Source organism: Ictalurus punctatus, chromosome 27 (genome assembly GCF_001660625.3).
Source record: "Ictalurus punctatus breed USDA103 chromosome 27, Coco_2.0, whole genome shotgun sequence".
Lineage (NCBI taxonomy): Eukaryota > Metazoa > Chordata > Actinopteri > Siluriformes > Ictaluridae > Ictalurus > Ictalurus punctatus.
This window is the reverse complement of record NC_030442.2, coordinates 11791552-11814643: the sequence shown is the minus strand read 5'-3', so window position 1 is coordinate 11814643 and position 23092 is coordinate 11791552. Positions and strand designations below refer to the sequence as shown.

At 39.3% G+C, this 23092-nt stretch overlaps 2 protein-coding genes across 43 annotated transcripts in view; one reads left to right on the top strand and one right to left on the bottom strand.

Moving 5' to 3' along the window:
• Window positions 1–1772: 1772 nt before the first annotated feature.
• bbox1 (butyrobetaine (gamma), 2-oxoglutarate dioxygenase (gamma-butyrobetaine hydroxylase) 1) lies at window positions 1773–22551 on the top strand. Its single transcript, XM_017458657.3, has 8 exons — window positions 1773–1881; window positions 5796–6190; window positions 7893–8007; window positions 13439–13637; window positions 15686–15791; window positions 17579–17775; window positions 18491–18657; window positions 19076–22551. Exons 2-8 carry the CDS (start codon window positions 5831–5833, stop codon window positions 19234–19236), a joined length of 1305 nt encoding a protein of 434 aa, XP_017314146.1. The 5' UTR covers window positions 1773–1881; window positions 5796–5830; the 3' UTR covers window positions 19237–22551.
• madd (MAP-kinase activating death domain) overlaps window positions 20399–23092 on the bottom strand; it is a 62060-nt gene continuing 59366 nt past the window's right edge. For 25 of the 42 annotated variants that reach the window (XM_053676699.1, XM_053676698.1, XM_053676701.1 and 22 more), the window contains one exon: window positions 20399–23017. In XM_053676699.1, coding sequence (XP_053532674.1) covers window positions 22904–23017 — 114 coding nt within the window. In that variant the 3' untranslated portion in view covers window positions 20399–22903. The remainder of the gene's footprint in view (window positions 23018–23092) is intronic. The other 17 variants (XM_053676717.1, XM_053676716.1, XM_053676719.1 and 14 more) reach the window with 1 other exon arrangement.

The following is a 23092-nucleotide window of genomic DNA, read 5'->3' as shown; positions in this document are numbered from 1 at the left end:
CCAAGGCAGCATCTGTCAACAGACCAGAGAGATTACAGGCAAAGCCTGAGAACAAGTTTTAGAGAAAGAGTGAAAGATGTGGATTTCTGTGTAAAGCCATACAGGTGCTTGGGGAGCTCACAGAGTCATACAAACAGCTGCTGTGGAGCAACCCTATTTTCTCTGTACAGACTAAGTGGTTTTGTTTCCCCTCATAAATGTGTTATTTTAGGACAGTCGTAAAGTGTAAAATGTCACTGGTCAGTGTGAAATGTTCAAGCAGAGGAGCATGGTATTGCATTTTAGGCAGATGATGCCATAATACAAAATAAAATAAAATATACCAGTGTTATTAAATAAATCACAATGAAGGCCATGGTCTCCAGTTTAAACAAGTTCGTGATTCCAAAATAGCTTGTATGCTTATCGATCCATCTGAAGAAGAAGAAGAAAAGAAGAAGAAGAAGAAGAAGAAGAAGAAGAAGACTCCAGGGGATAACTGTTTCCAGAAAAACAAGCTGTTTTGGGAAAAAAGTCTTTCATCAATCTATACAAATACAATATATCAAATTAAAATAAATATACACAATAATGCACAAATGAACACAGAAAGTTACTTGTGGGCATGTGTATTTACTTTATTAATATTATTTACTTGAATAATAATTGAAATAATTCCTCCTCATTCCTCAATATTGCAAAACATTTTTCTATAATTTGTCTCTGTATTGGTCTCTTATGTCTGTATTTATCCTTTGCAGGTTATTTATTTATTTTTTGACAATGAGTTAGACAAATAAGCATGCTTATAATCATATAGAAGCAAAATACAGAAACAAACAAATTAAAGTATATAAATAAGGGGAAACATTTATTTGTTTGTTTGATTGTCAGCATTCATTTTTTCTATTCTAACATTGGGATGAAATCTCTATTTCAAGCAAAACCTGGCTAAGAAGGTGGAGAAAGTTATCACTAACAATATTCAAACACAGGACATGTACAAATAACCCTTAAACAGCACTTCAGTACAATTAAGATTCCAGATTGTGTTCCCTTTTGCTGGTATTATAAACTCCACTCTTCTGGGAATGAGATTGGAGTGTTACTGTGGGGATTTGTGCTCATTCAGCCACAAGATCATTACTGAGGTCAGACACTGAGGTTGGGTGAGAAGACTTGGTCAGCATTTCAGTTTATCCCAGAGCTGATCAGTGGGGTTGAGGTCACGGCTCTGTGCAGGACACTGGAGTTCTTCTACACCAACCGTGGCAACCCATGACTTCATGGAGCTCGCTTTGTGCACAGGGGCATTGTCATGCTGGAACATGTTTGTGCCTCTTAGTTATAAAACCGTAGCACACAAAGACATTCTATACAGATGTGTGCTTCTGACATTGTAGCATCAGTTTGGGGAAGAACCACATATGGGTATGATGATCAGGTGTCCATAAATATTCGTCCATATAGCGTATGCGATGCTTTCTGTTTGGCACAGTACTGACAGGAATACGAAGGGCGTTAAATAAAATACTCTGTCGACTAATTTTGCTATGAAAATACTTATTCGATCAATCAATCAATCACTTTATTTATAAAGCACAATAAAAAACATCACTAGTTGACCATTGTGCTGTACAACCAACTACAAATAAATACAACAATGTAAAAAGAGTAAGTACTTGGTACTTATTGGTAAGTATGCTGTTTAGTACTTCACTCTAATAAGTACTTGTGCATGAAACCTGAGGCATAAGGAGTTTATGTATTGTGGGTGTGTAAAATGATAATGACACAGAAAGCACAGCAACCTTTCACACACTTCCCCCCCTTTACACCGTCACTGTGTGTGTGTGTCTTCCTGCAATCACACTCACTGAAGCTTCCTTTCCTTTACACACGGTAAGTTTATTTTCACATCAGCTGGTGCATACGATTGTTTTTTCCTCTTTTCTGATCACTCACACATGCTCGTATGAATACCACACACGCACAGGGCTCTAAACACCGACATCATAACAGTACCACTCTTACTCATTGGTTTAGCTGCGCCTGTTGTTTGCTAGCACTCTCGCCTATAAAGTACTTCTACTAATAACGTACTTGCATGCATTCTCGGCCCATGACAGTGAAACTAAACATATATATAGAGATATATATAAAGTAAGTGTGTGTGATTAAATGATTTAAAAGCGTCTTCTGCTTAGAGAAAACACAGCATGTGTCTGAAACCGGTAAATAAAACAGGAAATACAGCCGGTGCTTTGGGCGACCTTTCACCTACTTCTGCCGACAAGCGCGTGCGGTCGTGTTGTGACGTCATGTTTTTTTTGTTTTTTTGTGTGTCACCTTTTAAATGGTGTATGAACGGTGTTGCTGGGAAGTCTGATCTAGGCTACACTCCAAGTTCATGCTCATTCGTATCTTTTGATGCTACTTTAGTTTATTCATTGCAAATCCCAGCTACATTTTATCACAAAAAAGTAATATTCAGACTGGATAAGATTTCCAGACTTTGATGGTTTAAGTAGGAGGGCACGGTAGCTTAGTGGTTAGCACTTTACCTCGGACGTCTGGGGTTGGAAGTTTGATTCCCACCCCTGCTCCGAGTGCGTGGAGTGGAGTCCCTGTGATTCACGGGTTTCCGCTGGGTACTCCGGTTTCCTCCCCCAGTCCGAAGACATGTGCTGTAGGTTGATTGGCATGTCCAAATTGTCTGTTGTGTGTGAATGTGTATGCACATTCATATATGCATGGGTTGGCTCCCTGCCCAAGGTACCTAAGTTCTCATCGATAGACTCCAGGCTTCCCCACAACCCTGTGCAGGATTAGTGGTATGGTAAATGGAAATGTTAGCAGAAGTCTGTAGTAATTTTGATCAGTTAGCATGGGATAAGTGATTTCTGTATAAATCACAGTGCTTTTGTGATGTACACATGATTGTCAAAAATTGCTTGCATGTTATATACACCTCATTTTTATACAAACTGATTGTTTTGACATTTAGTATGAATGAGTATGTAGTGTGCATGCAAATAGTGCTTGATTATTAGTAGGTCACATGACTATTGCATGTACACAATAGTACATGGCCAAACATATACAGTACCTGACCATCAGACAGTATACATGTCTTTGCATACTATAGCATTAAAATTTCCCTTCACTGGAACTAAGAGGCTCAAACGTGTTCCAGCATGGCAATGCCTCTGTGCACAAAACAAGCTCCATGAAGACATGGTTTGCCAAGTTTGGAGTGGAAGAACTTAAGTGGCCTGCACAGAGCCCTGACCTCAACCTCACTGAACACCTTTGTGATGAACTGAAACACCAACTACGTGCCTGACTAATGCCCTTGTGCTTGAATCCCCACATCCATGTTCCAAGATCTAGTGGAAAGCCTTCCCAGAAGAGTGGAGGTTATTATAACAAAATAGGATGTTCAATATATGAGTGTTATGGTCAGGTGTTCACAAACTTTTGGCCATATAGTGTTTGTAGGCTTTGCGCATGCTAGGAACTAACGTAGCTAAAAAACTAAATAACTCCACTCTGGCAAGTCCTTTTACACGTTGTATATGTTTTCTTGTTCTGCATTTTAAACTCTACTAATACTTGGTTTCATTTTGGCTTGGGAGAGAGTCTGTTGCTGTGGATAGTCCCATGTGGATCCCCTAAAGCCAAAAACAAAAACAGTTTATGCTCAAGGCTCATGCTTGCATCAGTTTATAATCTGACATGGATACTATGGACTTGTACCTAGATTTTTGCTGTAATCAAAGACTATGATACACAAACTGAAAATTCTTTCAACACACTTAGCACTGTTTGACTTTTTCATATACAATTGTGGATTGGTAATTTATAATCCCACAACTTTGTTTCACACAGAAGAGGGATTCCTTTTTAAGTCTGGTTCCTCTCAAGATTTCTTCTTCATGTTGTCTCAGGGAGTTTTTCTTTGCCATTATTGCCTCTAGCTGCTCATAAGAAGAAGAAGAAGCCTTTATTCGTCACTTATACATTGCAGCACAGTGAAATTCTTTTCTTCGCATATGCCCGCTTGTTAGGAAGTTGGGGTCAGAGCACAGGGTCTGCCATGATATGGCTACACGAGGTTAAGAGAGGGTTAAGGGCCTTGCTCAAGGGCACCACACTGGCAGCCCGGCGGTGCTGAGCCTTAACCATTGAACCGTTGAGTACTCATTAGGGGATCTAATTCTACATGCTGATTTCTATAAAGCTGCTTTTTGACAATGTTTGTAGTCAACAACACTATACAAATAATGTTGAATTGAATTGTGAGGATTGAAAAGGATGCACACTGGAGTAGAAATAGCTCAAAACCTCATTTTTCCCACTGGATATAATGGAATCTTTAAGAAATGTCAATACGTACTGGATATACAGTGCATCCGGAAAGTATTCACAGCGCTTCATTTTTTCCACATTTTGTTATGTTATAGCCTTATTCCAATATGGATTAAATTCATTATTTTCCTCAAAATTCTACAAACAATACCCCATAATGACAACATGAAAGAAGTTTGTTTGAAATCTTTGCAAATTTATTAAAAAAAAAAAAAAAAAAAGCACATGTACATAAGTATTCACAGCCTTTGCCATGACACTCAAAATTGAGCTCAGGTGCATCCTGTTTCCACTGATCATCCTTGAGATGTTCCTATAACTCGATTGGAGTCCACCTGTGGTAAATTCTATGTCTATATAAGGTTCCACAGTTAGCAATGCATGTCAGAGCACAAACCAAGCCGTGAAGTCCAAGGAATTGTCTGGAGACCTCCGAGACAGGATTGTATCGAGGCACAGATCTGGGGAAGGGTACAGAAACATTTCTGCTGCATTGAAGGTCCCAATGAACACAGTGACCTCCATCATCCGTAAATGGAAGAAGTGATTGTTGCCAAAGGTGCTTCAACAAAGTATTGAGCAAAGGCTGTGAATACTTATGTTCATGTGATGTGCTTTTTTAAATTTATTTATTTATTTTAAATTTTAATAAATTTGCAAAGATTTCAAACAAACTTCTTTCATGTTGTCATTATGGGGTATTGTTTGTAGAATTTTTGAGGAAAATAATAAATTTAATCCATTTTGGAATAAGGCTGTAACATAACAAAATGTGGGAAAAGTGAAGCGCTGTGAATACTTTCCGGATTCACTGTATATTACCTGGGGTTATTTCCACTGGTCATTTTTTTAAAGGTAAAACATGGCATAATCTTTTCCTGACACATGCACATGCACTGAAATGATGAATTCAGACAGGAATAAAATCCCAGGGATATTCCTGTAAAATACCACAGCTTCCCATTTAAAACTAGTCCTGTTTGAATAGGGCATAATATAAATGTAACAATCTTATATTTATCTGTGTGAGACTGAACAGTAAATTTGAATATGCAAATAAGGCACACTAGATCAGAGATCAGCTCCATGATTACATTTAGTATGTGTAAAGTTAAAGTTCCTGGGTAATGTACCTTTATGTCAGTGTTGTAAAGTTTGGTCATTATTTGCTTTACTTTAAAATCAATGTATGTTGTATAAACCATGCTAGATTCTTTTTGTAATATAAACATTTTGAATTTCTTGCCTCTTTCATAATCGTACCATGCGGCTAGTTATTTCCCAAACATTAACTTATCTTCCCCGAAACACAACAGTATGCTTTCACAGTGAATAAAGAGATAATGATCATGTAATAAAATTGTGGTATATTTGTGTGGTTATCATAAACATGGCTGTAAAGCAATTATGTAACCACTTAACCCTTTTTATATGTTTCCATGAAGACAATTGGATTTACACTGCTACACCACAGATCAGGATGTTCTCTAGTCTGGCTCGCTGTGCCTCCAGAGCAGCTCTGCATGTCCTGAAAGGAACCAGTCGTCCTTCCAAGCCAGGAAAAGTGCCTTGTTTTGGGCATCAGACACTGGCAGCGGTCCCGCTCCCGACTGTTGGAGGGACTACAGTGGTTAGACATGCTCAAGTCCTGGACCACAAGAGGCTGCTACAGGTGGAGTGGGATGATGGAAGCTATAGTTTTTATCCATTTACCTGGCTTCGAGATAACTGCCAGTGCCCTCTGTGCATGCTGCAGTCAGCAAAAGCACGGAGTCTGCTCCTCACTGACCTTGATGTGCATACTGGAATGGACCAAGTGCAAATAACTGAGAATAACAAGGTACCTTTTGTATATCTATGAGAAAAGACAACCAAACATGAGGTTTCTGACTATATACTGTTGTTACATACCAATATGTGTGGTGGTGCTGAATTCTTGAAAACAGCTAAAATGTTTTTAAATAGTTACCAGTTCATACAGGATTTAGCTGTACTCATGTTCAATGCATTTGAATCGAAGAGTGCTTTGGCTGAATGCGCGTTATGATGACGTTAAACGATGCTTCTTGTCCCAAAAGTGCTGAAAACCTGCGGTAATTTGGAAAAATTGCAAGCTCCTCTAAATATTGTGATTTTGTGATTGCAAAAGGAGGGACAGAGTTACACACCAGAATGAAAGAAATTTAGCCAACAGAATTGACTGAAGTAACGTGCGATTATTTCCTCCCCAATGTTAGTACAGGCAATGATTAGTTGAGTGAAGAGACAATGGAGGCTTGTGTTTAAATGCATTTTAAATGTGTTTAAAGAGTGACTCTTAGCTCAGATGAGAAGACAGACTGATGTGGATGATGTTGGTAATCAAAGTGATGAAAGGCATTTCACATTGTGAGCTTGCAAATTTTTACATTGTGGCAGTAATTTTGTTTTTAAATGAGTTGATTGGGTAATAAATCTAGAGGTAGGTGGGGATGTGAAATCAGTGGTTTTTTCTCTTTTCACTTTTGGGGGTAACCAGATTTTAAATTGCTAGTACTGAACATAATTCAGTTGAGGAACATTTGTAGTTTTCAGAACTATACTCAGCAACAAAAAAAGAAAAAAAAAGAATTAGAAGAAAAAAAAGAAACATCCTCTCACATTCAACTGCTTTTATTTCCAGCTAATTTCTTAATGTGTAAATATTTGTATTTACACACAAATAGTCGACAACTGAGATATAAACTGAACAAGTTTCACTGACATTTGATGAACAGAAATGGAATAATGAGTCCCTGAACAAAGCGGGGGGTCAATATTAAAAGTAACAGTGAGTATCTGGTGGCCTCCAGCTGCTTTAAGTACTACAGTGCATCTCATCCTCATGGACTGCACCAGATTTGTCAGTTCTTGCTGTGAGATGTTACTCCACTCTTCCACCAAGGCATGTGCAAGTTCTCCATCACGTCTGAGGGATACACACGGTTACATGTCATTTTCCACTGCGAGGACGATCTTAGGCGTCTTACATTGCAGACATTGCAGTTTATTGCTCTGGACACATCTGCAGTCCTCATGTCTCCCTGCAGCAGGCCTATGGCATGTTCACGCAGGTGAGCAGGAACCTAGCCATCTTTCTTCTGGTGTTTTTCAGAATCAGTAGAAAGGTCTCTTTAGTGTCCTAAGTTATTGTAACTGTGACCTTAATCGCCTACCGCCTGTAAACTGTTTGTGTCTTAAGGACTGTTCCACAGGTGTATGTGTAATAATTGTTTATACTTCATTGAATAAGCAGGAAAAACATCGTTTAAACCCTTTTCAATAAAGATCTGTAAAGCTTATTTAGATTTTACAAAATTATCTTTAAAATACAATCTCCTGAAAAAAGGGGCATTTCTTTTTTTGCTGAGTATATGTATATTAGACCATGTGAAGGGTTTTCCCAGGCCTCCACACATACTAAAGTACACTGTACTACATATGCATAAACTACTGTACAACATAGGCTACTCTACATAGGCATGACTAAAATAGCACCTGTCAACACTGTTTTTTGTATGTAGGTCTCTATCACATGGCCAGATCAACATAGCAGTGAGTTTGAGCCTGACTGGTTAAAGAAAAGATGCTTCTCACCAGAGGCAAGACAAGCACGGCAGGAGGAACTTTTTCTAAACGGTGAGTTACAATTCTGGTGCCTTCTGTGTCTTACAGTTTGCCTGCTGTGTCTTATGCATCTGAAGAGTTACTTCCTTCACAGCAAGTGATACATCAACACCATTTCCAACTCGGTTCTGTTCTATAAGTGTTACTAACCTGCAGTGACTGGCCAACACAGTCATGACAAATGAATGCAAAGTTCTTCAGACTGATCAACTTTATCCTGTGAAGAATCATTTCTATTCTGATGGGAGTGGTCTGTTCCAGGATGACCCCGCCCCCACCCACAGGGTATGAGGGCTCATTGAATGGTTTGATGAGTATGAAAATGATGTAACTCAGTTGATATGGCCTTCACAGCCACCAGATCTCAACCTGTCTGAACACTTGTGGGAGATTTTGGACCGATGTGTTAGGCAGCACTCTTCCCCACCATCATCATCAGAAAAAAAAAAAACAACTTTTGAAGAATCTCCGTAGTATAGCTCTAGTGATGTGTAGAATCCATGTCAAAGTGTACTGAAGTTTTTATGGTGGTTTATGGTCGCCCAATACATTACAAAGTCACTTCATGATGGGTTTTCCTTTAATTTGTCGTCTGTCCTGTGGATTACTTTCCTACCTTCAGATTTTGTTTTTATTTATGAAACACTTTGTCCCTCAGGGTGTCCTGCATGGTCATTCTACATTTACTTCAAATAATTCACTTAGTTTTCACTCATCCAAATCATAAGAGGTCCAGGCCAGTTTTGGTTTGTGGGAACTAAATGAGCTCTAGTTTTTAGAGGTTTCCATTTACATGGATGGATCCAAAATATGCTTACCTCTACCCTGGATTTAATATGGCCTTCCCAACGGTCACACTTTTTGGGCAGGATAGTGATGTGCACGGTTGGTTTCAGATTTTCTGTAACTGTCTCCACACTGTAATCACATCACTGAGTAGAAATGGACATGTTGCCTGAGCAAGGCCTCTCATTCGGGTTAAAAATGTTATTAAAACTGCATCTAGGGACATTGGTCTTAACAGTTTGGCGAATAGGAATAAGCGCTGATTTTAGTTGGATCTGATTGTGTTTCCTGAACCGCCACATTGCTTTAGATTTTTGTGGACATTTTGTGCAACTGATTTAGGCTAGGGCTTCCTCCAAATTTCTCTGGAAACATTTTGAGTGCAAAAGTTTATTTGTATAATTTATAAGTGTTTCATTCAGTGTATAATTTCATTTAAATTTTCCATGGTTTCTTCCAGCTCAGATTTGCAAATCTGATGTAATGCATGTTTGAAAAATGTCCTGGTAGTAAGTTATTCTGATGTACGAATCATTTAACATACATATTTCTCGACTGATTCTGAGATGATAACTTGGTGTGCAATATCAGTGTAGTAGCTTCGTTTGTGGTTTCTGGAACGACCAGCCTTAAGCCTGAAGCATTTGTCTGAGGAGACACATCCAAAGGATCACCCTTGAGTGGAAAGTCTTTTCCCACTTCCTGCCATATGGAATCATTATCTAAGGCAACTCGAGAAGAGCGCTGCGACGTGCTCCAAACAAACCCGCGTGTGTCTGGATTGAAGACTAATGGTTCTTTGACTTGACATGGTCAGCCCACAGCTGGATTGTTGCCGTTCTGTGGCTCCATGTTAAAACAAAAAAACCCAAAAAACAGATACAGTCTAGTGTGAATGAGATGACCAGGGTACTGTACACCTGGGTACAGTTTGGAGAGTCTAGGCTTAACGAGCACGTAACTGTGAACAGTTTCATGAACTGTGTCAAAAAAACCCCTGCCAGTCTCTAGATGACCACTACTTGAGGTTGTAAATGCCTTCACTCTGAAGTACTTTCCCTCATGGGTGGTGTAAATTATAGCAGGGCTCATTGCAACTTCCTGAAGCTCTAACCAACTCTCTAGTTTGAACCAAAGCCATTAAAAAAATATTTTATATCTGCACAAAACAACTTGGTTGTTAATGAAAGAATAGAGCAAAATCTATCTCTGTTCTATTCTATGTCTTAAACACATCCTCCTTTACTCCTGACTTCTCACTGAAACCAGCAGAGCACCTAAACTACCACCTAAGCCAAAAGGTCACTTTCTGCACCTTGTTAAAACATCGGTCATCTGTGCAGTCTCTAATGCGTCTGTTGCTGATGGCAAACTGCCATTAGTCCTTTCCGCCTGTTTGCTGTCTTTCATGTGTGATAGTTAAGCGAGGTGTTTGTTTTTTACATTTGCTCAGAGTAAAGCCAGAGGGGGTTCCTCATTTTAACAACACCTCCAACTGTTCTGAGCTAATTTTACACCCCCTAATTAACTTGGGATGGAGACTTTACAGAAGCCTTTCACTGAAGGTGATGTGTTGGCTGTTTAGCTTGCCTATTATATGCTACTACAGAATCTCTCTTGGGTCTCATTGATGGTGTTGATAACACTGGAGCACAGTGTTTGGCTTTTCTGGATGTTATTTCAGAGTGCTAATTCTCTACGATTCTCCTTGTCAGATTTTACAGTGAAGTTCCTCTAATGATAGATCTGTGATGAATGAAAATGAGTACCTTTTGCTTACATCATCAGTCATTGTGATGGCTTGTGCAGAAAATGCGGTCAGGGTCTTCAGAGTGAGCTTGAACTAATAAGGACATTTCTTCTGTCCATTAGCATGTTGGCTTCGTGTTTTTTGCCATTGCCACTACCGTATTTGGAGCTGTTCCATGAGTTTTGTGGACCCGTATACTGTCCTCCTATTGCTGCCTTTTAGACGAGTGTTCAAACGACATTTCTGACACTGCCAAAACTTTGTCGTCAGCTGTCTTTGGTCGCAATGGCAGTAAATCAGCTGCTAGTGAGCACGTCACATTATGCGTTCTAATCCACCAATCTCAACTAACGGCCAAAGAATTCTCTTACGATCTGTGATTTATGTGTCAACTCAGTCAGGCCAAAAATCAAACAAACAGTGTAAATACAGCTTTAATTAATTTGACTATTACAACTTCCTGATAACATCTTCCAGCTGGGTGATTATGAACACTCCTCTGGGAAGGGAACAGGAGGATAAAATGGTCTAATGCATCTCCAGTCAATTTCCACTGGCTTTCATTGAATGTGAATATATTGCCTCTGCATGAGCTTAATCTTGTGGGAAAGCATGTGGTTAAGTTGTAAAAGATGCTTCATAAAGGATGCGTATGAAACGTGAAAGCCACCCTAAAAGTTATATTGCTATACTGTGAATTCCCTTTTCTCACATTAGATACGCTTGGAGTTCACACACTCCTCATACTAATAAACGTTCAGAAGGAAATGAATGTCGGCAAATGAGTCTTGGAATTTGTTTTCCATCTTTCTGTTCCATTTGCTTTTCATCTGTTGAAACGGTTGACAAGGCCAGCTACAGGGCCAGATTAGTGCTGCTGCTGTTGTAAAAATCTCTCTGTAAGGAACAATGCACAGATGTGTAACACAGAAACACAAGGATTAAAACGCGCTCGTCTGCCTTGCTAGCGAGTTTGCTGGAGAGTGCAAGAGCCATTGAGCCGCTTTGAGACAGAGTGATGTATTATTGCTCTGAAGCCCAGCTGGAAACTATGCGAAAGTGAGACTAATCTCTGATTGACTCTGAGACTGGCGTGCATCCTGCCAGGAAATCCTAGCAGCGAATGTGTATCGTTATGAAAGGGAATGCTGAGCACCGTTGCATGGTAGCGCAGCACCATCTGAACCTCCTCACCCTGGGCCAAGTGCCCAGCTTCCTCCCTCTCTCCCTCTCTCCCTCTCTCCAATCCCAATATTCTGTCATTTTTTTCTCACCCAGCTCTCTAATTGTAGCACAAGTCTATTAATTTCCCTTTTGACTTCTGTGCCATACTTTCCATAGAGCAATACTTGGAGCCCATGCACTGTACACTCGAATTTTTGAGCTGCTTTATTCACCTCTGACTCAAATTTATTTTTTGGAATAATCATTAGCTGCTTAAATTGGGAAAACACAATAGAGCACTGGAATTACAAACCACTGCTACCATGTATATATATATGTGTGTGTGTGTGTGTGTGTGTGTGTGTGTGTGTGTGTGTGTGTGTGTGTGGGTTCACATTAGAGCAGTCAGATTTCTTTAGGAAAGATTTGGCACTGGGGAAATAAAGGTCTCTATTGGTTAAATAGGTGTAATTGAATAAGATTTGAATGAATTTTTTATTTGTATTAGTAAGAAATGAAAAATATCTACAATTTCATGTTTAACGGCATTTGAATTTGTAATTGTTTTTTAATTATATTAGAACAAAAAAACCTTATTACATATGTTTATATTACATACATTGCATACATCTGATTTCTTCGGTTTTTGTGTGTATCTCATACTAAACTGTTTCAGAATTTTTATAATTGATAGTTATTCATTGAAGCAAAAAAGTTATCCAATACCAACTGTGTGAAAATGTATTTGCCCCATAGTTACTGATTCCCCAAATCTATGAAACTGTATTCATAATGGGGTTCAGCTGGACTAGACGCAACCAGGCTGGATTACTGCAAATCCTGTTCAATCAAATCAAATACAACTTTTTCAACAGCATGGAGTTGGTTCAAAGGTCTTACCCAGTAACACACTATGCCAACATTTATGTATGTTACAGTGAGCTTATATAAAGGACAAAAGAATGACATTACCTATTACCTGTCATTAACAAACCAAAGAAATCATCTGTCTCAAATACATAGATACAGACATGCTGTTGTTTCTCTCACAGTGAGTCCATGTTTAACCACCATGTTTTGGCTCTGGTCTTGAAAACACAAACAGACTATTCCTATTAAATAGAAATGTGGCAGCTAACTGGGATGCGTCTAAATTTCCATTATTTGATTTAATGATTGCCATGTGGAGTCGGTGCTCACTTCTATCCTGCCAGACTCATGAAAGAAAAAAGACAAGGATAAGAGATAGACTCCACACAATGGCACTAATAATATAGATGCTACTGTTCCCATTGACCGGCGCCTGGGCACTTACATGTATTTCTTACAGTTAAGGATAATATACTGTACACAAGTGTTGGAGCATTACATCTAAATTTCCAGATTTCCAAATTGCAAGAGATGATGTGAAACCGTTCTACTAAGCTGCTGACGTAAAACTGCAGAATACATAATACGCTGGTCATTTGCGTGTGCTCATTCTCACAGTCTTGCATCATGGGTTTTCTCTGAACATATGGTGATATTTAGTGGAAGGGTTCAATAGGAATTTAACAGCGGATGCATTTCCAGATGATTTCCCAATACAAGCATGTTTTCTTCATTGTTTGTAGTTTATGTACAATGTTATATAACAAAACTGTTTCAGTTTGTGTTAGGCTTTCTTGTTAGAAGTGTGTAATGTGTGTTTATGGGGGAGGTAATATGATTTTTAGTCGGGTAAATGTCTCTGGGTTGTTTCAGAGCGTGAATTCTGGGACTCTGCTCTGCAGATCCCCATGGCAGATTTTGAGGCGGTTCTACATGATGATAAGGCTGCTCTGGCCTGGCTTGTGGCCCTAAGGCGTTTCGGGATCGTGTACCTGAAGGGGGCGCCAGTGGAGCAAGGCCAGTTGGCTAGACTCAGTCGGAGAATTGGATACCTCAGACTCACGTTCTATGGGTAAGAATCACACACCCACACCTACTCAATTATACTGAGTTTTACAGTATAATTGAAAAGATGACTAGAAGTGTATTTTCCACACTTACATCACAAACTGTTCATGCCTTGTTAGTGTATGCTCCATAGCTGTGAAATTCTACCTTAATTTAGCGTGAAGAAATGCCTAAAAATTACACTTCTGCTAAATCATTCTTTTTCTAAAGGATTCACTCTGCTGTAAAAGATTAAAAGTTCAACATGAGTCATTTGCAAACTGTGATGAACTTGATGAAAGCATTTCCTGAGCTGAATCTAGGCCAAATCAAACATCTCCCGCCCCCCTTAAATGAGTTCCACTGCCACTGACCTTCACATAAACCGCAGAGCAGTGAATCCGAAGTGCATTATTTGACACTTACAGCCTATCCGTCTCACTAATGTGGTATTTCTTAGGTTTTTGAAAGTCATCCTTCATGTATTACAAATGAAGACAGCACTTTGAGTAGTTTATACACTTTAAGAACAATTAAGATCCCTCCATGTAGATAAAGCTTTAAATAAAATGAAGGAAAAAAAATACAGGAAAAGGGATACGGAAGGAAAACATTGCTCAGATTAGTAAGTAAGGGAAAATAACTGAGAGACAGATAACGCAGGAACACACCGAGTTTTCTGTCGGCTCTAGTTGGAGCCGGTGTTGATATTCTCCAGAGCTGCACAGTGACTTTAACTCTGATGTTCAGGGACAGCACATGTTCAGGGATCACACGCCAGCTGGACCCAGTTTTACCTGATCACAGGCCACACACACACACTCAAACAAAAAGAGCAGATCATGATCTGACAGTGTCCAAAGCTACTGAAGAGGAGAGAGAGAGAGAAAGAGAGAGAGAGAGAGAGAGACACACACACACACACAGAATGACACAGACAGATCTGGACTTTCTCATTAATGACATCATGCTGTAGTCTGCAGTTCCATGTGTCTCTAGTCAAAGCAGACCTTCTGTCTCTTTCGTTTAGATAGAAAGTCTGGAGAGACAGAGCGTGTTGCTCCACTGTATGTTTTCAATCCCTAAAACACGCTAGTTTATGTTAAAATGATTCAAATTTGTTGTCATAGTACTTGATCACAACATTAGTCACTGATAGGTCTGAAATGTTTGCTCTTATTGACCAGAGCTGCTGTATTAAATGAATTTCAGGTGCTGGTTAAGAGACTTTATTTTGAAAAATTTTGCATTCACACATTACTATTTGAACGGAATGCATTCTGGGGGGAACTGAGCCGCTGAAATTTGCACCAGTTAATGAATTTTTCCTCAAGCCCCAACTATATGCACAGTATGTTTTTCATTCCTGAGCTTGTGGATCTCTTTGCGGAGTTTCACATGTTCTCCCTGTGTCTGTGAATGTTTCCTCTGGGTTCTCCTGTTTCCTTCCATCTCCCAAAAACATGCCTGTATGTGGACTGGCAACACTAAATTTCTCCATAGGTGTGTGTGTGCATGGTGCCCTGTGATGGACTGGTGTCTTAACCAGGGTGTTTTCCTGCATTAGGATAGACTCCAGATCCACCATGACCCTGACCAGGATAAAATGCTTACTGAAGATAAATGGTTTTGTATATGATTTGAATCTCAACAGGAACCATGCATTATCAGTCAAAACTGCCGGTGCATTTATTCACCCAAATGCGGGCATCAATAAAACAGAGCAGAAATCAACATTAACTCACACAAAGGTTCTTAAATCCCTTTGAGGTATTTATTCAATCATATCCTTTTTGAACTACTTTAAGGATTCCCTCTATGACTCTTCATCATTTAGCAGACTTCTCATAACAGAGATATGGGTCAAATTATGCAGTCGTAATCGCAAAACTCGTCTGCCGCTGCCTCGTTGAGTGTTGCCATAACACATCTGTTATGTCTATTGCAACAATTTCTTATGGTTATTAAATTTTCTTGTACAGCTACAAAAACAGTGTAACCATTTTACAGCTGTGGTTTCCTCCAGTCAATTCACACAGACATTGTAATCACGCACGGTGTTTGCCTCAACAGACACACATGGCAAGTGCAAGACAAGCCCATGGCCAACAACGTAGCATATACCTCAGGCAAGCTGAGCCTGCACACAGACTATCCTGCTCTCCACCATCCTCCTGGGGTGAGTACATCACTTTACACACACAAAGTGTATGCATAATCCACATAAACTAACTGTAAATTGTGTGATATTTTGACTATAAACATTTGGTCATGCATATGGCCATATTTGCTTTGCCTACATTATATAAGCTCTGATCGAATCAACCTGCTAGCACATCATACACTCAAATCTTCCCACAGAACTGGTTAGTCATGCTCTTTAAGGCACTGTGCCCCATAAGCAGGTCATGCTAGCTCTCATAGTCCAGTGGTAGAAACCAACAGCGTATTAAGTGATTTATAGGCTCTAGGCAAAATGTAGGAATGGGGCCCTCATTTCAGTGTTTTAACAGTGATATTAAAATTTTTAGCATAGTTATTTAGCATTAATAATTAAAACTATATATAATTTGCTTTTTAAGGGGCCCTTGCCTCCTGGGGCCCAAGGCATTTGCCTAACTTTGCATAGTGCTAATCCGCCCCTGGTAGAAACCTAATCCTAATCTAAACCTCCTTTGGTAAAGGTTGTGAAAATATAGGTTTTATTCTGGGTCAGTGTCCAGTCAGAAACTAAAGCGTCTACAACTGGCACCGATTGAACAATTACATATTTACAACTGGGGGGGCATGGTGGATTAGTGCCTTGCACCTCCGGGGTTCAAATCCCACCTCTGCCCTGTGTGTATGTGGAGTTTGCATGTTCTCCCCGTGGGGTATAATCCGGGTACTCCAGTTTTCTCCTCTAGTCCAAAAACATACCTTGTAGGCTGACTGGCATTCCTAAATTGCCCGTATTGTGTGAATAGGTGTGTGAATGTGTGTGCAATTGTGCCTTGTGATGGCTCCCTGCGACCCTGGGTAGGATAAGCAGTACGGAAAATGGATGGATGTTTGCAATCTAAAACAAACATAATGATTCTCTATATAAATTCTTTATATAATCAACATGAAGTGAAGACGAGAAGATACGAGCTTGCATGAACCTCCTTTTGAGTCTAAACTCTCCCACACCCAACTCTATAAAGGAGAATTGTTGGTACTTATTATGTATTTACAGTGAGCTACTTTGTAATCACATTGACCCCAATTGTTTTCATATCCTTTCATTGTGGGATATAAATGTGGATGGACCGTATTATGAAACGATCACGAAAAGCACTTTAAATGTCATATCTATCAAATATAATAGTATCTGTACTAGAAAGTGCTTGCTTTTCGAAACTCACCGCAGAAGTTTCCTTTATAAGAATGCAGAAGTCAGTTACAGCTGTGTCCGGTGGGATTGTTTGATTAAGGTCTGTGCATGTTCATGTAGAAGTAAGGGATATTACAAACTGATTCAAATGATTGCTGGAAAAATCAACTACCCAGAGGGAAATCATTAATAAATCAACAGCTGTGGATGTATAATAACGACTGCTGATCCTGCGTGAAGAATCCCAGAAAAAAATAGCTGAACGTGTAAAAGAAGGCTTACATAGCCAAAACAGATTTTAAGTGAAATTATTAGCAGTAAATTACAATGTTAAAGCCCTGTCAGATATTTAATGTAGTAAGTAATTTCATGGTCTACCTGGACCTGCACTGATTTCCTGTTAATATAATCAGATTTATTCTCTTTAAGGGGATCTTTGTGTAGTCTATTGCAGCACTTACTCTTGGAAACCCTATAAAATAAATGCAGTGTAAGCTTGAGACACCTGAAATCCTAATTAGTGTTACCCAATAAAAGTAGCCCTCTGTTTGTGTATATATATATTATATTATATATATAAAATGTGTGTGTGTTTGTGTGTGACTTGACAGGTGCAGTTCCTACACTGTCTGCAGCAGGCCCAGCAGGGTGGAGAGAGTGAGGTGGTGGATGGGTTCCACATGGCCGAGCTGCTCAGGAGAGAGGACCCCGAGGCATTTAACACACTCTCATCCCTCTACATCGACTACACAGACACCGGCTCTGACTACTGCGACTTCATCGTGCAATCCAAGAACCGCATTATAGAGTGAGACAATTGCGAATGTGACCATGTACCATAATTCACTATTAAATACCATCACACACACACACACACACACACACACACACAGAGTATGCAAAGTCCCTGTTTGTGGAGACCAGGAAAACCCAAAATTGTAGTCATTGAATACTTACTTAGCAGATCAGCATGTTAGAATGCAAATGATTGGATACTGTGAATTGAGTAATTAGAAAGTATTTAATTATAATGCTTAAGAGCATCTACTATTTTTAAAACCTTTTTTTTTTTTTTTTTTTTTAGATTTGAATGAAACGGCTTTAATAAATTGAGCATACTTATTTCTGTGACCCCTAGTTTGAGAACTGCTGGTTTAATAACTTGTTCCTCCAATGTTGGCTCAGATGGGCTTGTAGTACATGGTCAGCCATGTATATAAATTTTTATTGCACTTGGAAATTCAGATGTATGCTGAGATCATCTAATTTACAGACCAGACCTCACTGATGTAATACATGTTCCCTTGTGCTTCATGTTTTAGAGCCTTAGAGGGCCCTTAAATCAAAACACCACCCTAATAAGTCACATAGCTTACAAGAGAAAACAAAGCAGTGAAATATATATACACGTGTGTGTCACATGACTTTTACTTTTTGGTCCAGGAGTGCCAGTGTTCGTGTCAAAACAGCACCATCTTTTGTCCACCTGGTAAAAAGGTCTAGTCTGGTCTTTTTTTGTGCAGTGTGGACTGTGAAGGCCGTGTGGTGAGGATAAACTATAACAATGCAACAAGAGACTCTACCCTGGATCTACCGCTCGATCAGGTGCAGCCGTTCTACTCCTCCCTGAAGAGCTTTGTGGAGCTGATGAACCGGCCGGAGAACGTGGTCTCCTACAGGATGGAGCCAGGTCAGTCTAGTGGAACAGAAAGACTAATGAGACACACCTTTTGTTCTGTCCAACTCGCTTTATTGAATTGAAAGTAAAACGTCTGGATTGGCATAAATCCTGTTCACATTGAGGTTTGTTAGCGAAAATTTTAGTTATTACTCTTCGCTCTATTGCTCTTTGGATTTTCTTCATACTGACCTGCAAACGAGCAACAGATTCAGAACTTGGCTGGATTTTTTGTTACGTATGAGGAGTCATATTTTTTTCTTTATCGACCTAATTACATGGAAAGTCTTTGGTCTGTCTGGTGTAGAGGCCAACACTTGATGGAAAACAGAGCAGCATGTCCAGTAGCAGTGGCCAGAATGTAAGAGTTTGGAAATGTAGTCTAATTCGTTCATGTTCAGTGAGATAAATAATTGTCTATTATGTACAGGTGACCTGGTAACCTTTGATAACTGGCGTCTGCTGCACGGCCGGAAGAACTACTCATCTGGCGGCAGGACCCTAAGACACCTAGAGGGAGCATACCTGGACTGGGATGAAGTCATGTCCCGTATGCGCATCCTCCGTAAAGCTGTCCACGGAGACAGCTAGGAATTCCTTTACTTCATCTGAAACACAAGTACTGTCAGTAGGAGTCCAAGCCTGAAGCTGCACGTCGCTAAATTAAAGTTGGAACTTTTAAGAACCCCAGTGTGAGATTAATGTGAGTAAATATGTTTTGGGGATCTACAAGTACTTCATGAGGGTAAAAAACAACAACAAAAAACTTTTCCTTGACTCTTTTTCAACTTGGTCTGAAAGATTTGAACACCAGGATGATTTTCTGGTAAAAAAAAAAAAAAAAAAAAAAAAAAGTGTCAGTCACGAAATTTCCATTTTAATTGAAACGGTCCTATTGAGCCGTAAATAGTAAAAGATTATCTTAACAGCGCAGTGCATGTGAAGCTAATGTTCTCACATCTTTGGCATAATTCATTTAAAAGCCTGACTAAGAAACTGAACGCCCAAGAGGTTATTATGTGGAACCTGCCAACACTGTTGCTAAAATTCTTCAGACATTTTAATCCTTAGTTCTGAACATTGTCAATTAATTGGTAAATTAGTATTTAATAATACTAGTGGTCTAATGACATGAAACATCTATTTTACATCAACTTTATTTACATAGCGCTGTACAGTGCTTCTCACCATGACTTGGCAACAAACGTGAACTCAGAACTATCCGTGTCCTGCCCAAGCGCGTGTTGTTTCCCATTGCACAACTCGACCTGTGAAGGTAGGAGGAGTTTCCCCTGGTGGTGACATTATTAGTGAAATACTACTCAAAAGAAAAATTGAAACTATTTGGAAAGCATATCTTATCTGATGTTTAAATACATTATTATTATTTTTACAAACCTTGGTACCTGGGATGTTACGGTAACCAAATTTGGCACGGGTACATAAGTATAGCACAGCTCACTTGGCGGTGGGAAACAGCCGAGCCGTGTCACACGGTCCGGTGGAAATGTATTAATACAGCATTTTGTAAATATTCTGCTGACTAAGTTACTTAGAATGAAGCTAGCTTTAAAGTGGGTTTGTTTTAATAAATATTCTCATAAACTCAGCACCTGCAATGCATAAACAGCCGCTTGCTGTTCTATTTATGTTATTTATGTTCAATGGCAAGAGTGACAAGTGTTTTTTTTTTTCTTTTTAGGTACAATGTTATGACTACTGTATGTAACCAGGAAAACTCATGTACTCCCCCCCCCCTCTTTATTAGTATCAATGTGTAATCATCTTTGTAACATTTTAAGCTCAATGTCTTAAATGTATGTTTGCATGCTGCACAAAAAGCTCACTCACCCTGTCTCCAGATTTAAAACTGTTCAGGATGATATCAGGGGCATCAGTGATAAAAGTAACATACTTTTAATGTCTTAAAAACAGAGCTTCTCAAAAGGAGATTATGTACAGGTTATTATTGCAGGCCAGGCTGCAGTAAGGTACTAAAATCAAGAGCAGCAGACTCTTTTTTTTTTTTTTTTTTTAAAACATCGACCCTGCACTTGTGTTTTCGAGAACCCTTGTCAACTTGCTAGAAATGAGTGGCTATTTGCAGCACAAGTTGTGTAGTAGGAAGTGAACACACCCTAAAGTGTAAGCACAATATATTTAAAACAATTATCTTTCAAGTTTTGTCTAATTCTTTCGAACTACGTAGACTCACCGGTTTGTTATCTAGTTGTATTAATGTCGTACCTATTAAGTATAAATATATAACCAATGAAAACTCAATTAAAAGGCAATACATTTATTTTAAATAACATTTTTATAGCTCCAAAAACACACATTTCTGTCCCATTTTTTGTTGTTTTGAAAAGGAAGTTGCATCAGCTCATGATGCTGTATTACCTCAATCCATCAGACCTGACTTGTCTGGCTGAAACATGTGGCTTGTACATTGGAATGCCCTGCAAGAAACAAGAGAATAAAACCAACCCCACATTCATTTCCAACTCGACATAAAGCATGAAGTTCACATAAAAGGCCACTTATTTGGGTTAGACATCTTTTATTGTCATATTGCCAAAGCTGTACAGGTTCTATAAATACTTTTTAAACACTGAAATATTTACATCCAACATGTCTGTGTTCTCCTTTTCCCTCTTGTTCTCAGTAGTAAGTGAAAGCGAATGAAAGACCTGACTAGCTCAGATGCTACAGTGTCTGTTTCTCTCGGTCACTCAGCATTCACATCAAAACATCTGTCTTTGGAGACTCTTTGACCTGACGAACCTTGTGCTATTTACAACTAAGCCTACAGACCGTGGGCCTTTAAGACCATCTAAAAACGATTGCTCTTCAAGGAGACAACATTTTCTACGGTACATACGCTTCCCAAAAAGGACAACTGTTTAAAAAAATTAGAACACCACATAAAAGAACATTAAAAATGTGTATCAGAGACAATGTAGGCACACTCCTCCTTGAACACACACACACACACACACACACACACACACACACACACACACACACACACTTACAAAAGCAAGAAAATGACAATTTAAATGGGACGTTTCTCCAAATGACATATGTAGATTCTCTCAAACGGTGATTTGACGGCAGGACATCAGTACACCTACAGACCCACATCTGAACACGAGATCTCCAAAAGCAGCTGTTTCAGCGTTCACATGCGTCAACTTGCCTCTATTACTATGGTTCAGAAATGCATTCAAATACACACACTCCCTCAGCTTTCACACTCACGGGGGACAGTGGAGAACTTGTTCTTCGTACCCACTACAGTATTGCACATCTACTCAACAAACCACAGTTTGTTTTAGAACATTACATTTCTTTTTAAACATTGCTCCAGTGAAATGTACAGCATAGGTTTTTCATATTACTATTCAGTGTTTTTCGTTTGCTTTTTTTTTTTTTCCTTAATTTTGTTACAGCAACATGCAAATTTATCACAGCTGTTCACAGACAGTTTTACAGTAAAACTAGTACAGTAGGCTCAAGGCAAAGCTAAAGATGTACACACACCTTGGACCAAATACAGCAGAGGGAACAGGCTGAATGAAACACTTAAGCACTGTGTGGTTACCTGCTAAGGCTCACATTCTCTCTTTCACACACACACACACACACACACACACACAGTCTCCATAGCCCCATAACATGAAGCATTTTAAATCATCATTAGACAGGACAGATGTTACGTTCCCAGTGACTACACAGAATTATTTTTCTAAGATTTCTAAGGATGGGTTAAGGAAAGGGGAAGTTGGAGCGCTTGCTAGGACAGAGGGCACTCTTCTGCACATACCAATGCAAATTTTTAGTGTCGGCATAGTGTGGCACCTCTGATCACATGCAAGAAAAGGGGACAGCAGCATGTCAATATGGCTCGCTAGAGGCAAAAAAAAAAACCCAACAAAAAAACACCCAGGACAGTGACGAATAAGAGTTGAGGAAAGATCTGCAGTGGGCGAGGTTACCGTTCCATTCTGATATATATTATAATGTCTGGAGAGAAAACAGTATGTTTATACTTGTAATATGTACTTGTCGTTGATCTTGATTAAATACTGTGAGTGGGTGGATAAGTGTAAGGAATACTGTCCAGGACAGGCAAGTAAGCCAGAGGCTCAAGAGAGCAGTAAATAAGCAGATGTGTGGAGAATAAGTTATAGTGTAGCTCTTACAGGGGGGTTTTGGACAAAACCAGAAATATAATACAGCAGGCAGATAATGTGCACTAGCTGGGTAATGGGCGAGGGGACAGCATCTTGGGTTTGCCCTCTGCCTCCTTCCCCTTCACGGCAGCCATGTAGGAAAAGAGACAGAGCACGGAGTAACAGATCTGATGTGCCTGAGTGAATAGAAGAGAAGAAATAACAGCTTACATAAGTTTAGGCTTTTTTAAACTCTGGAAAATATTGAAACA